General features: G+C 36.5%; 1 protein-coding gene across 9 annotated transcripts in view; it reads left to right on the top strand.

Annotated features, from left to right (window-relative positions):
• Window positions 1-15805, top strand: part of NCOA1 (nuclear receptor coactivator 1) — a 218218-nt gene that overhangs the window by 166722 nt on the left and 35691 nt on the right. For all 9 annotated transcript variants that reach the window (XM_061433132.1, XM_061433136.1, XM_061433137.1 and 6 more), the window contains 4 exons: window positions 54-234; window positions 11811-11928; window positions 13179-13347; window positions 14341-14655. In XM_061433132.1, coding sequence (XP_061289116.1) covers window positions 54-234; window positions 11811-11928; window positions 13179-13347; window positions 14341-14655 — 783 coding nt within the window. The remainder of the gene's footprint in view (window positions 1-53; window positions 235-11810; window positions 11929-13178; window positions 13348-14340; window positions 14656-15805) is intronic.

Genomic DNA, 15805 nt, shown 5'->3' with positions numbered 1-15805 from the left:
TTTCAGGTGAAAGTGTAGAATGTGTTTCCTCTAACTTTGATTTCCGTTCTTAGTTTACAGCTGACCTTGACCAGTTTGATCAGTTACTTCCGACGCTGGAGAAGGCACCACAGTTGCCAGGCCTATGTGAGACAGAGAGGATGGATGGCGCAGTCAGCAATGTGGCCATCAAATCGGAGATCCTGCCACCTGCACTTCAGTCCACCTCTGCCAGGCCCACTTCCAGGCTGAACAGTATGTGTTGGGGACAGAACTTCATTTTAAACGTTTAATGATGATATGGATTAGAGCTTTGTCCCTCATAATTATTGCACAGACCTTTTGTTTATTGGGAGTGAAGTATCTTTTCATTAATGCCACAGTAAGTAGTATATAGTTGATTTTAGATATATGAATGTCACTCGTCTTGTGTATTTTAAGTTATAGTACAACCTCTACTTTTTAATAGGTAATTTTAAGGTGAGCAGTTGATATTGAGTAATTTTACGTTCTTACCCAACCTTTCCATAGTAGGACTTTCAGAAGTATAATGTGGGGTCAGATTATGTTTCCAAAGTGTCTTCTTGAATACTGGCTCCATAAATTGTGAAGAAAAGTATTTTGTGCTGACATACACTGGGTAAATGCTTCATGACATATATATCATTCCTTAGTGTATATTAGAGGTTTTATGAAGTCCTGTGTTAGAGAAACTAGTTTAGTTTTTTTATTTTTTTGCTTTATCTTCATGCCAGTTTCTTTTTTAATTCTTAAAAAATTACACATGTTTTAAAGTTTACACTCCATTTACAATTATTATAGAATATTGACTATATTCCCCATGTTGTATAATACATCCTTGTTGCCTATCTTACGATTTAAATTAAATATTTCTTTAACCCAACATTTACCAAACTTTTCTTGATTATGGAATTCCTTTTGTCAAGTAATATGTGTTACCCCACAGAATGAGTTTTTCATGGAGACAACTGTGTTGAAATAGGTCATGACTGCTCTCGCCCATGTTAATATTTTCCTACTTAAGAGACACTTTGAATAGTATATTTCCAGTTCATGAAGATAGAGCTATTATATTATTTTCACCTGTCAGATTTGAAGTTGAAATAATAGTGGTGATAATTCCATTGTGTGACCTTGAAAGTAAAGGAAACTAACCAGCTCACTTTGAAAATTTGCCTGTCCCTCGTCTCATGGGACCAGATGTGGGGCTTGTTTATTTCAGTCATACCTCAGCTTTTAGCTATCATGACACAATTCCTGAAAGCTTACCAAGATTTCTAGGCATTTGGAAAGAAAAATCTCAAATCATCTCTGACATTTTGGGAAGCGGTTTTTCAGCTGACCAGAACATTAGATGAGAGCAGAAGCCTAGGTTGAAGTCTCACATTTCCCATTTATTATTAATAACAGTTATACCTTCAACAAATGAATTTTCTGAGCCTCGTTCTCTTTATCTACAAAATAAGGATGTGTTATTGTTCAGTTGCTTGAGTCATGCCCGACTATTTGTGACCCCACACACTGCAGCACGCCAGGCTCCCCTGTCCTTCGCCTTCTCCTAAAGCTTGCCCAGACTCATGTCTGTTGAGTCAGTGAGGCCATCCAGGTGTCTCGGCCTCTGTCGTCCCCTTCTCCTCCTGCCTTCGATCCTTCCTAGCACTGGGGTCTTTTCCAACGAGTCAGCTCTTTTATTATTATAAAATAAGAATTAGATGAAATGATTTCAGAAGTCTTCTAATTGAAATTAGACTCCAGACTCTGGGATATCGGGCACAAGTGGGGAAACAATGAGATGTAAGGCCAAAAGGAGATAGAATAAGAGTTTGTAAATTGATTGGTTCAATCCTGGTCCTTCCCCTCCTGATGTGGAAAACTGGAGGAGTTCTCTTGAGAGATACCACTTGGCCAAAAGAAGATGTTGGGATGTGGATATCTATGGGGAAATCCCTAAAGTGCAAAGGTCATGCTGCCATCTTAAATATCCAACAGTGGGACTTACCTGGTGGTCCGGTAGTTAAGACTCTGTGCTTCCAATGCAGGGGGCACAGGTTCGACCCCTGCTCAGAGAACGAAGATCCCACATGCCAAATGACATGACCAAAAAATAAAGTAAATAAAATAACAGTAATAAGTGTCCAACAGTGAAGGCTGCAAGCAGGCACAAGCCTTACACAGAACCCAGCCAGTCAGTGTTTTAGAACACTGCATCTGTTCAGAGCAAACACAGCCAAAGACCATCAGGACTTGAAGCCTGTAACATAAAAGAGAGCAAACTAACCAGACAAAAAGAGTATACAGTGGAAATATATAATGAGTATATGGACTAACAATTTTGGAAAAGATACGTCATCCATGAATAGCATCAGAAGAAAAAAAGGACAAAAGGAAAGGACTTTTGGAAATTAGATATCCAAAATTTTTAAATTTCAAGAGAAATATTAGAAAATTAGACTGAGAAAATCTTTCAGAGAAAGCAAAAGACACATAGAAAGTAGGCAATAAAAAGTTAGGTTGACCTACAAGAGCCAATAGCGATTGATAAAAATTTCAGAAACAGTCAGGGGAAAAGAGCTTTCCAGGTGGCTCTATGGTAAAGAACCTGCGTGCCAATGCAGGAGACACAAGAGATGTGGGTTCAATCCCTGGAGAATCCCATGGACAGAGGAGCCTGAAGGGCTATAGGCCATAGGGTTGCACAGAGTCAGACACGACTGAAGTGACTTACCATGTAGCATGCATGAGTGGGGAAGATGGAAAAGAAGATATTTTCAAACCAAAAAAAAAAAAAAAAAGAATTTTCTAGAACTGAAGGACATAATTCTTCAGAGTGAAATGATTCAACAAGTATTCAACACACACACACACACACACACAAAACCGGTACCAAAACTTACTATCGTGTAATTCTAAAACATCAGAGATAAAGATTCTAAAAGCTTGCAGAGAGATGTGAATTGTATACAGTGAATTGTAATGACCAAAACTTGGAAGCTGTCAAGCCACAGAAAGACATGGAGAAACCTTAAATGAATATTGCTGAGTGAAAGAAACCAACCTGAAAAGGTTACGTACTTTATGATTCCAACTATATGGCATTTTGGCAAAGGCAAAACTAGAGACAGTAAAAAGATTAGTGGTTGCCAGGGAGAGGGATAAATCGGTGGAACGTGGGTAGTTTTTAGAGCAGTGAACCTATTCTGTATGATACTGTAATGGTGGATACGTGTTATTTTACATTTATCAAAACCACTAGAATGAGCAACGCAAAGAGTGAACCCTAATGTAAACTGTGGGCTTTATTTAATGAAAATGTGCCAATATTCATCTATTCTAACAAATATACCACACTAATGTAAGATGTTAATAATAGGGGAAACAGCCCAATCTAAAAAATGGGCAAAGAATTTTAAAATATACTTCATAAAATAAGATATGAAAGTTGCAAGTAGCACATAAGAAGATGGTCAGTGTTTTTAACCATCAAGGAAATGTGAATTAAAACTATAATGCAGTGCTGCTACATACTCATTGAAATATCTAGCATTTAAAAAACTGACAAAACAAAATGATAGCAAAGATGTGGGGCAACTTGAACTTTGGTGTTGCTGGTAGCAATGTAAAAGGGTAAAACAGATTTGGAAAATTGTTCAGCCATTTCTCTTAAACATGCTTTTACCGTGTGACCCAACAATTCAACTCTTAGTTATTGGAGACAGAGCCAAATGAAAGCATGTGTTCATCAAAAACTTGACCACAAATGTTCACATAGCTTTATTCATGATAGTCTCAAACTGGAAACAGTTTGAATGTTCATCAACAAGGAAATGGCTTATTTATAAAATGGAATACTGCTCAGCAGTGAGAAGGAAGGGACTGTTAGTACAGGGTATGAATTAGTCTCAAAAATATGAGTGAAAAAAGTAAAGATCATTGGTTGCCAGTGGTGAGGTCAAAGTAGGGAAGATTGATAGCCAAGGAGCTTGAGGGAATTTTTAAAGGTGATAGAAATATTCTGTTTTCCTGATTGAGGTGGAAGATTATGTATGGGTTTATACTTTTGCCAAGTTTATTGAACTGTACACTGAAAATCAGTGCATATTGTTTTATATGAACTCTATGTTAATAAAGTTTATTTTAGAAATACCAGGGGTTAGAATGATTTCTGACCTGTAATCAGGCATCCAGCTTCCAGTAGTTGTGAAGGCTGAAATAAAGACATTTTTGGATATAAAAGGGCACAATACTTGCATAGTATGTTTACCTTCTGTAGTTAAGGCCCTTGAGGATATATTGGGTTGGCCAAAAAGTTCATTCGGATTTTCTGACAAACTTTTTTGCCAGCCCATACTTCAGGAAACAGGAAGAAAACCAAAAATGAGAGGCTTACAGGGTTCAGGGAAACAGAGGATCTGAAAAGAAGTCCAGGAATGATAGGTGATCAGCCAGATTAGAGAACAACACATGTAAATTGGAGTAGCAGGTCCAAGTCTTCTGAAAAGACGGCCTCCAAGGAACAAATGAAATTTCTCTCTGAGTTTATAAAAAAGATGATTCATAGATTCATGTCAAAAATGTTGAAGCATCTGAAAAAGTCTCCAAGAAAAGTAGGAAAATGAAAAAAATAAACTAATTGTTAACTCAAGAAAAATGAAAGCATGATATAAGAAGGGATGTTTGTATATAATATGACTTAGCAGTAAGTAATATTTGCATAGTTCTAAGAATCTAAATATTAGCATTTTATTAAAAAAAAGCAATGATCTCTGTTAGGGAATTGGGAACATAGAAGGTAGTAAGAGTAGTAGATGTGAGAGAACTGAAACCCCATCTATCATGATGGGGAGTCAGAAACTTAAAATGGAGATATTTTAGAAATAGGCAGTTGCCAAAGAAAACAGACAAGTTGTGAATGGTTGTCTCTGTTGAAAGGGGAGTAATCAAAGGGTCAGAAGGGGCAAGACAGAAAACTACTTTTATTCATAGACCTTTTGGTTCTGACTTTTAAAGTTTTGTATATGTGTTAATTTGATGAAAATTAAAGTTAATAAAAATAGAAAGTGTCTTCTAGCTCTCCAGTCTGTGAAAGTGGAATGTTTTTCATTCCTAATCCGTCTTGAGTCAAATAGCTCTTTTTTCTCTCTTGAGATTTCCTCCCCTGAATACAGCTTTATGTACATGTGCTCAGTCAGTCAGTCATGTCCAACTCTTTGAGACCCCATGGACTGTAGCCCACCAGGCTCCTCTGTCTATGGGATTTTCCAGGCAAAAATACTGGAGTAGGTTGTCATTTTCTCCTCTAGGGTATCTTCTCAAGCCAGGGATTGAACCTGCATCTCTTGCCTCTCCTGCATTGTTAGGCGGATTCTTTACCACTAGTAGCACTTGGAAGAGTTTGTAAATAGGCCAGACACCTGCTCCTTGGAAGAAAAGCTATGACCAACCTAGACAGTATATTAAAAAGCAGAGATATTACTTTACCAACAAAGGTCCATCTAGTCAAAGCTATGGTTTTTTCCAGTAGTCAAGTATGGATGTGAGAGCTGGACTTGTAAAGAAAGCTGAGCACCGAAGAATTGATGCTTTTGAACTGTGGTGTTGGAGAAGACTCTTGAGAGTCCCTTGGACTGCAAGGTGATCCAACCAGTCCATCCTAAAGGAAAGCAGTCCTGAATATTCATTTGAAGGACTGATGCTGAAGCTGAAACTTCAGTACTTTGGCCACCTGATGTGAAGAACCAACTCATCGGAAAAGACCCTGATGCTGGGACAGATTGAAGGCGGGAGGAGAAGGGGACAACAGAGCATGAGATGGTTGGATGGCATCACCGACTTGATGGACATGAGTTTGAGTAAGCTCTGGGACGTGGTGATGGACAGGAAAGCCTGGCGTGCTACAGTCCATGGGGTTGCAAACAGTCAGACACGACTGAGCGACTGAACTGAACTGATCTGATCTGAGTAGGTTGTCAGTCCGTTCAGACTGAGTGACTGAACTAACTGAACTGACACCAGAATCTGTTAAACTTTGTGCTGTAGTGTTGCTGAAAGCCAGAAAGAGAGGGGTGAAATGAGGTAAATGAGAGAGGGTGATCACTGCAGACTGTGTTTCCATGCAAACAGGAAAGAAACAAGGAGAAGAGAAAGGAAAAGAGGACAAAGGACTGGAGAAAGAAAAAAGAAGATGAGGACAAAAATATAATAACTCATAAAGGGAAGAGAATAGCCTCTGAGTCTCTGCCACCTCTAGCCTCTACACTGTCCACCACCACCTTTCACCCGAGCCAGACTCCATTATCAGATGGCTGATTCCACGTCTTAACTTTGTGCCCAAAGGTCTCGCATAAGACAGTTGAACTATTCACCACCTATTCGAACTCCTGGATCTATCTGCCATGTCACTTATCTTTTCTGTCACATTTACCTTGCCCTTGCCCATTTGCACTGTATTCTGAGAGTCTCTGGGCCAGATTTTTCAGATCAAAACTGAATCTTCAACCATATCCATCCTGTTCCTCAGTCAGTCTGTTGAGTTCTTTAAATTGTAGCAATCATGTGTATGGAAATTTTTTTCATAGAACTCTATTGCCTTTTATATATATGATAGACTTTTAAATCTGTGTATTGATTAATTTGGCATACTCCATTTTTTGTAACAATCCTTTTTTCTTCAAAGTTTGTTTCTCTGTTAAATTTGCCGTCTTTCCTTCCTGCTGTTGCCTTTCTTGAATGTTTTGGTGAACCAGGGCTGTCTGTGTATGTATACTGAAAAAGACCTAGAATGAAACACCGTGGTAGCTAAAGTGTCTCTTCAGCTAAAGTGAGAGGCCCTTTTGCTCTGGCAGTGAATGTAGCTTCTGATTATAGAAGCCCTGGTGCTCAGTTGTTGTTGTGAAGGAGTCAGGGCTGGTGAGAGGGAAATCCCTCGTGGCAGCCCTCACACCCACTTTGGGAGATTCCCTGGGCAGAACTCCCACACTGAGTCATGTCCTCACCACTTTAATCCCATGGGCAGACGCCAGAGTCAGCTGCACTCAGAGCAGGGCCTGGTGACAGCTGTTCAGTTGTCCTTTAATTATCCCAGCAATCACCCGTGGCCTGTTCCTTTACTTGTTCAAATGACCACTGAGCCTGGAATTGTTCTGGTGTCCCTCTGAGTAAACTTCCTCTTTTGGAAAATCTCCCCTTTTTTCATAATATAAGTTTTTTAGTTTAGGTGAACTTCTCCATCAGTTTTATCTTTCCATCTGTTTTGTTTTCATTGTTCTAGTTAGCTACCATGTTACTTCTTTTACCTCTCCTTCAGCTGTAGATTTATTGTCCCCTTTCAATTTCCTTTATTTCCATGAAAATTTTGGGTGTAGAATAAAATAGAGATGGTAAATCTGTCACATTGAACCAAAAATGTTCCATAGATCTACTTACGTACAAGAAAACTAAGGTCCAAAGAAAGAAAACACACACACACAGATAAAAACTTGCCCAAAGTTATCCAGTTAGTGTACGCAGAACCAGGATTTAAATTTCAGCCTGCCTGGTTTCAAAACACATCGTTTATAGGCACACACACACACACGTACTCCCATGCAGTGTGACCACGTGACTTAAATAATTTTGTTGGAAATGTACTGTAAGAGCACATTAAAAGAATTTAGGAAGATCTTGATCAAAACATATATAATGTGCTCTCTTAGCAGTACCTTCAAAACCTCTGCCATGTCTTTTTGTCTGTCTTCAAATTCCTATATTTTAAATGTGGATTTGACTTTTGAAGTTTTGTGAAGTAATTAGGAGCCAAATTTGTTGATCCAAAAAGAATAATACTTAAAAAAAATCAGAATCAAAGTTAGATGTAGTTAGAAGTATTTTCTTGAATACTTGTATACTAGATAAGACAGTTTTAGAAGAATTCCAAAAATATTTGAACACTGGCAACACTACTGAAGTGAATGAATGACCTCCTGCTCATTTTTTTGTTCTGTGAACATACACATTCTGAGGTTTAAAATTTTTTTAAATTTTATTAATCTGTAATACACTGAGTGTTGCATAACTAAAAATAAATGTTTCACATAAAACATTTTCAGCATTTAAAAAAATCCATTTTTAGTTCCTTGTTTTTGAGGTTGTGTTTAGTGTTTTGTGACTATTGGTAGGCATCTTTTGCTACTGCAGGACTATAATTAATAATCTTACATAGTACAGATAGTTGACCACATCTAAGAGTATATCTGAACTGTAAATTCTGAACGGAATTGCTGGGTCAAAGCATAGGTGGATTTTGCCAAATGGCCTTTCTTATGCCAATTTACAGGGTGATAATGTTCTTCTTTCTACACATCCTTTCTAATCGTTTGAATTATGCACTTTTTCATCTTTGCCAATCTGAAGAGTTTTTTAAGTATCTCAATGTAGTTTTAATATGTATTTCTTTTATTGTGAAATTAGGTTGATCACTTTTCAGTGCTTTTTTGTGACCTGTTACCTACTGGGTTATTCAGTTTTTATCTTACTGATTTATAGTTCTTTTTGTATAGTAGAGAAATTAGTCAAACACTATAGCTGCTGTGCATAGTTAACAGCCAAATGTAACACAAAACTGAACCAGAATCTCTTTATCAACAGCTGAAGAAAATTAACTGTGAACACCAGAATCACTAGATGCTGAATTAACTCTTAGTGGAGTAAAATGTGCAAAAGCCACTCTTGATTTAACAATGCTTTCTACTGTGTGCAGAAGGAGTTTTTAAATTTTTTAATAATATAAGCATTTGTTTGTTTTTCTAGCTGAAATCACTATGGCTAATGGGGATATAAGATTTTATTTTAACCATATTTAAAATGGAGAAAATATGATGCTGGATCCTTTGCACAGATTATTAAAAAAATAAACAGCTTGATCAGGAGTCCCTAATAGCTTGTTTTCTACCCCCACATCAGCTGCCTCTCTCCAGCAGAGACGAGTAAACACAGTAATGTGTCCCTTTGAAAATCACTATGCCTGTCTTGTGTAACATATATACATACTTACTCATGTTTGTATCAGAAACACAAACATGACCAAAAGTAGTAGGTTTATTCCTTGGATAAAGAGAGATAAATTGTGTATTTTGTAAAACATTCCAGCAAGTTGAATTTTTTTTAAAAGAAGTCAGTTTCTAAAAGAAGTCCTAAAATGTTAAAGTGACCTTTAGAATAAAAAACAGCTTCTTTTAAGTATATAGCCTATGCAAACAAAACTTATAATTGAATCAGTGATTGATTGGGTTTTTTTCCCCTAGTCACCAAATTTAGCACAATTACTTTATTTTGAAAATATTTTATCCAACTTGTTTTCGTAATCTTTTTTCCCATCAAGACTACTGTGAGATACTATGTCCTGTTACTGAGTCAAATAAACTATTCTATGATACTAAGTCTAGATGGTAGACAGCCATGTAAATTTTCTTTGACTCTTAAATATAATGATTTTGTTTATGTTAGATTTCTAAAATGGAATAAGACAGGAATTATTGTGCAGAGCAGAGCAAAGGGACAACTTCAGATAATCTTCTCTGACCAACTTTCTGATTGAAATAATGAGAAGAATTAAGTGATTACTTTCCCTTCACCTTTTATTGTTGTTGTTCGGTATTTTGCTTTTTTTCCCCCAGAATCATACAGAATTTGGTTTCTCTATCATTTGTCATGCTAGAGAAGACAAGTTTAATTGCAAGCTATAATTTTTTGTATTTAGAAGTGAATGTGCTTTTATGTGCACTCCTATATTTCATTCATACTAAATATTGAGTATATTTCAATATGTAGTCAAGTTAGATTAATTGAGCCTAACATGTTTTATGCAGTTAATAATTATCAGTGTGCAGCATTAAATAAGTTTGAGGGGCATCCTTAAATCTACTTATCTCCATTCATTAAAATGAGGAATTCTACCTAATTGTGTATTTTCTCAAGCCACTAAGGCATTTTTAGTTTTTGTTAGTTTACTAGGGCTGCCATAATAATAAAATACCACAGACCAGTGACTTAAACAATAGACATTTATTTTCTCACAAGCTGAAGGCTGGAAGTTCAGGTTGAGGAGGGTCAGTAGGTTTGCTGTCTTCTGATGCCTCTTTCACTAGCTTGCAGATAGCTTTCTTCTTGCTGTGTCCTCATGGTCATCTCTCTTCTGTGTCATCTCTGTCCTAATCACCTCTTCTTATAACACCAGTTATACTGAAGTGTTTGAAGTAGAGCCACCCTGACAACTCTTAATCACTTCACTCAGAGCCTTGTCCCCAAATATAATGACATTCTGAAGTACTAGAGGTTAGGGCTTTAACATAAATTTTATTCCTTTTCAGGATTACAAATAGCCATCAGAAACATTAAAAGAAAATAAAGTAATCCTTAGTCTCACAACCTAAAATCTACCAAGAATATATAGCTTACTAGATTTATTCTATTAATATATAGAAATTTTATAATATCCTAAGAGTAGACTCCTCCTGAAAATAATGTATTGGATTATACTTTTTTCCTTTTTCATTTATCAACATGTTATAAATATCTATACCATAATTCATTAATGAATGAATTTCTGGAATTTAGGTTCTTTACAGTTTTTTCCCTAATATAAGTAGTAGAGAAGTAATCAAAGCTTTCCAAAAAAATTGTACATACTGCCATCTTCCATTGTACTGTAGTGCTCTGGTCAGTTGTGCCCGACTCTTTGCAACCCCAGGGACTGTAGCCCACCAGGCTCTTCTGTCCATAACATTCTCCAGGCAAGAATACTAGAGTGGGTTGCCATTTCTACTCCAGAAGATCTTCCTGCCCCAAGGATCAAACCTGCATCTCCTGTGTCTCTTGTATTGGCAGGCGAATTCTTTACCACTACATCATAAAGCATAACTCAACCTCTTTTTTTCGTTTGTCATCATTATAGACAACAATTATCATACCATTATTGTACAGCTATATTCTCAGTTAACCACTGTAGAGTTTTTTTGTCCATTTACTAAATGGCCCCAGTTTGCAGTGCAGTTTAGCTTCTGATTCTGCCTTTTGTAGAGCATATTTTATCCTTTACTTGCATCTCTCAAACATTTCATGACAGTAGCAGTGTCCCTACTTATTGCATATTCCATACTGGGATTGGGGGCAGGAGGAGAAGGGGACAACAGAGGATGAGATGGCTGGATGGCATCACCGACTCGATGCACATGAGTTTGGGTGAACTCCGGGAGTTGGTGATGGACAGGGAGGCCTGGCGTGCTGCGATTCATGGGGTCACCAAGAGTCGGACACTACTGAGCGACTGAACTGAATAGGGTATAGACTGAAAAAGCAGTTAACTGAAATTGTTATGATCATTTTTAAAATCAGTAATATCTGAAGAAGTTCTAAGTGATTCTCTTATGGTAATGTATAAAAACCTTTAATGTCACATTTTCTTTGCATTTATTTTGTTTACTTATTTATTTATTTGGTTGTGCTGGGTTTTAGTTGTGGCATGTGGCATGTTTGGGTTCCCCAAACAGGGATTGAACCTGGGCTCCCCACATTGGGAGCATGGAGTCTTAGCCACTGGACAACCAGGGAAGTCCAGATTCTGTTTGATTCAAAGAACTTTTCTCACTTTCTCATTTACCTGTTATTATGTCACATTCTAGATAGAGTAAGTTTCTGAATAAGTGACCTTTGTATCATTGAGGTAGTATTTTATAGGGGAAATCTCACTCTACTATATAATATATTACTTCTGAAAAATATTGTCATATCTTCTGTTTTAATACATCCTGACTTCTAACCTTTCTTTCTTTAACCAGGATTACCTGAACTGGAATTAGAAGCAATTGATAACCAGTTTGGACAACCAGGAACTGGTGATCAGATTCCATGGGCAAATAATACAGTGACAGCTGTAAATCAGAATAAGCCAGAAGAGTGAGTAGTACATTTTGTGTATTATCAAGTAACAGATACCATCTTCTACAGCAAAGAACTGCTTTTCCCAAACTAGATTCCAGTTTGTATTGGTGTTTTATAGATATTAATGGAAGGTGAAGGTTTAATGAAAAGAAAAAGATGGGGGAGGACACCAAATCAAACAGATTTATTTACTGCATGACTGCAAGACTAGTGTATATTTTAATTACCAAGAGATTGATATAGTATGCAGCTTTATTTTTCATCTCTTACTTTGCTTTGATTGATTACCGTAAAATTTCTGGGACTGGTAGATGAATTGGCCTCAGCACAACAACTCTATTGCTCTTGAGTTCTTAGTTGTATAATTATTTTGTCCAGCTTTTCTCTTTGTTTGGAGCAAGAATACATAAGAAGGGAAGATACTTTCTACATCTGCTCAGTATCCCCACTTGAGTAGAATTTGATTTCTCAATCCACGCAGGTAGCTCTATTCCAACACATATAGTGCATCTCATATATAGCAACCAAAGGGTGACTAGGTAGCATTGAGTGTGAAGCCTTAATTATGACCTCTAGCCTTGTTTACCTTCCCCAAAGAAGAATCCTTATCATTATAGAAGTAGTATTAGTACTAGTGTAATTTTCTATATATCTTTAAGTTTTATGCATCAATTGATATCAATTGGATTAGACTATGTATTTCCTACATGTAATCAACAATTTGTTGGTTAACACTGAGCATTTTTCTAGTTTGATTTCTTTTTTCATGTTATCAGCATGATTTGATCATCCTTGAAAGTTAAGTAATACATATAATGTGTACTGTTTTCATATGGTTCAATTATCAAGAATTAATTGCACCTATAGAATATAAATAGAATAAATAGTATAAAATTTTATTTAGATTAAATTTTTTTTTTTTTTAGTTTTTGGTTGATTTTTATTTTTTACTTGTGTTAAAAACTATTTTCTCTTAACTATGGTTAATTTTTCAGGCTATTTCTGTAAGCTAACATGAAGAACGTGGAAACAAAGTTCAGTGATTGACAAAATAATGAAAAATATATTCAAGCTGCATACCAAATGTTCATAAATTTCTGCACATTAAGTATAGAAAATTTCATTGTATAAGAATTGGTTTTAAAAAAATCTCGGCAATTTCCTAGAACTAGATTTGCATATATGTGTATGTATATTTGTATTCTTAAGGTTGAATACTTATTTGCTACATCAGTCTTTATTTTTCTTATCTTTTGATTCTTCAGCCAGTGTATTAGTTCACAATTAGATGAACTTCTCTGTCCACCAACAACAGTCGAAGGAAGAAATGATGAGAAGGCCCTTCTTGAACAGCTGGTATCCTTCCTCAGTGGAAAAGATGAAACTGAGCTAGCTGAACTAGACAGAGCTTTGGGCATTGACAAGCTTGTTCAGGTATGTACTACAGTTGGCCTTTTTTAGATGATGCAGCCCTGAAAAGCTAGAAGAGTATTTTTAAGCAAGACTTTTTCATATGACTCTCACTGTATGGTAGCTATTTTATAATTTACCCTTGTGAAAGTTATCAAAATATATAATAATTAAATAATGGGCTTTTAAAACAAAAAGCCTGTCATAATAATTACAGAGTTATAGCCTTTTACTATGGAACATAATCTTAGAAGCTTTCCCTAGAATAGAATCCAGATTTTATATTATTCTTATTTTAGGACTTAATTTATCCTTCATTCATGCTAGACTTCAGCCTATATGTTCTATAACATTCCAACTTCCAGGTTAGTATTTTTGAGACTTTGGAGTTAAAAAATCAATTTAGTGCATCATGACCAGCATTTTTTTTAATGGATAGAATAATGTAGAATAAAGACTGTCAGAATGCAGAAAAAGGGAAAGTTGTGTTTCATGAAACTCTGTTTTCAGTTACATACACAAACAGTAGGTCATAATTTAAATTATATTTCTTTCAATAAGTAATAGTCAAAAAGTTTGAAAGCCGTAGCTGTATGGCATTCTGTTAGGTCAGCTGTGAATTTTTTTTTTCAAACAAGATAAAAGCATGAATTCTATATTTGACATAGAAAAATTAATCCCTCCTTTAGGAATCTACTTCTCATGGTAATCTATTCAATTTAACATTTGTTGATTCTTAGGCTTTGCAGTGAGGTTCTTTTCAAACCATTTAGCTTTATTTCATTGATTTAGGGCCTTAATTTTAACCATATTTTCATCTCTCTTTACTGAGATTTTAAACATCCCAGTTAATGTATTACACCATTTCAGAAGCAACTTACATAAGTGATTCCTTTAAGTATTAATAGCAAACTTCTGGAGAGCTTCATATGATCTCAGATCCAAAATTGTATAGAGAAGCATGTCATTCATTGGCAGAAATGTATTTGTAAAATCTTCTGGCTTATTTTCCAACAGGGAGGTGGATTAGATGTATTATCAGAGAGATTTCCACCACAGCAAGCAACACCACCATTGATGATGGAAGAAAGACCCAACCTTTATTCCCAGCCTTATTCTTCTCCTTCGCCTACTGCCAATCTCTCTAGCCCTTTCCAAGGCATGGTCAGGCAAAAACCTTCACTGGGGACTATGCCTGTTCAAGTAACACCTCCTCGAGGTGCTTTTTCACCTGGCATGGGCATGCAGCCCAGGCAGACGCTAAACAGACCTCCAGCTGCACCCAACCAACTTAGACTTCAACTTCAACAACGATTGCAAGGACAACAGCAGGTGAATACCCTTGTTCAACAGGTGTCTTTTTAAAGGGATGTGCTAATAGCTCTATGTAACAAGACAGCCCAAATGCTATTAGATTGACCAAAAGGTTGGTGTGGGTTTTCCATAGGATGTTGTGGAAAAATTCAAATGAATTTTTTGGCCAACCCAATGCACTAAAGGTGTTAAGTCCACTCCCAGACCCTTTATGACACAAAAAGTCATCCTTAGTCTGCTCTGATAAGAATAAGGGTGACTCATTCAATTAAAGACTGCTGGCTCATAACCAAGTCCTTTAACACCAAGAGTTTCAAAGCAATTTACTTCCATTTTTTGAGATAAAAAATATTTAGGATGAACATCTCATATAATTATTAAATTAATAATTTTGAAGCATAGCTTAATTTCTAAAGTAGAGCATCAAGAGATACTGCTGATAAATATTTTCTCTCATGACAAATAATGTGCAGGTGTAATTAGGACTGTATAAGCAGCAGTTATAAGGGTAATCATTAAGAACTAGAAACCCAAATGGCTATAACTATCCTCTGGGAAATGGGACCAGGAATGTAGGTTGTTGCTTCTGCTGTTATTACTCTTTTATATTTCTTTAGCCATATGTCTGTTTTGCTTTGGATTTTTAAAAAAGCATTTAAAGAAGTTCTCTGGAGCTTTACTAATAGCAGAAGGAAGAGGAAGAAGGAGCTAAATTTATTAGAGCGGCAGCATGATAGAGTTAGCTCTGGTTTCAAGTCCTAGTTCTAACCTTATGTGAGGTGGGTCAGTAGTAAGATTATTTACCGTATTAAAGCCTATGATTTATCATCTTTAAAAAGAATCTAATAAATAATTCCTTTACCTCTTAGGTGGTATGTGGACTAAATGAGATAACATTAATAGATGTTGTTGTTTATTCGCTAAGTCATGTCCCACTCTTTTTCGACCCCATGGATCATAGCCCACCAGGCTTCTCTGTCCATGGGACTTTCCAGGCAAGAATATTGGAGTGGGTTGCCATTTCCTCCTCCAGAGTATCTTCCCAACCCAGGGGCCGAACTCACGTCCCCTGCATTACAGGCGGCAGGCGGATTCTTTATCCCTGAGCCACCAGGGAAGCCATTAATAGATGTAGAGCTTGGATATAAAGCTCTTAACAGAGTGCTTG

The sequence above is a fragment of the Bos javanicus genome, chromosome 11 (genome assembly GCF_032452875.1).
Source record: "Bos javanicus breed banteng chromosome 11, ARS-OSU_banteng_1.0, whole genome shotgun sequence".
NCBI lineage: Eukaryota > Metazoa > Chordata > Mammalia > Artiodactyla > Bovidae > Bos > Bos javanicus.
The sequence above is the reverse complement of the archived record's forward strand: the minus strand, read 5'-3'. Positions and strand labels throughout refer to the sequence as shown.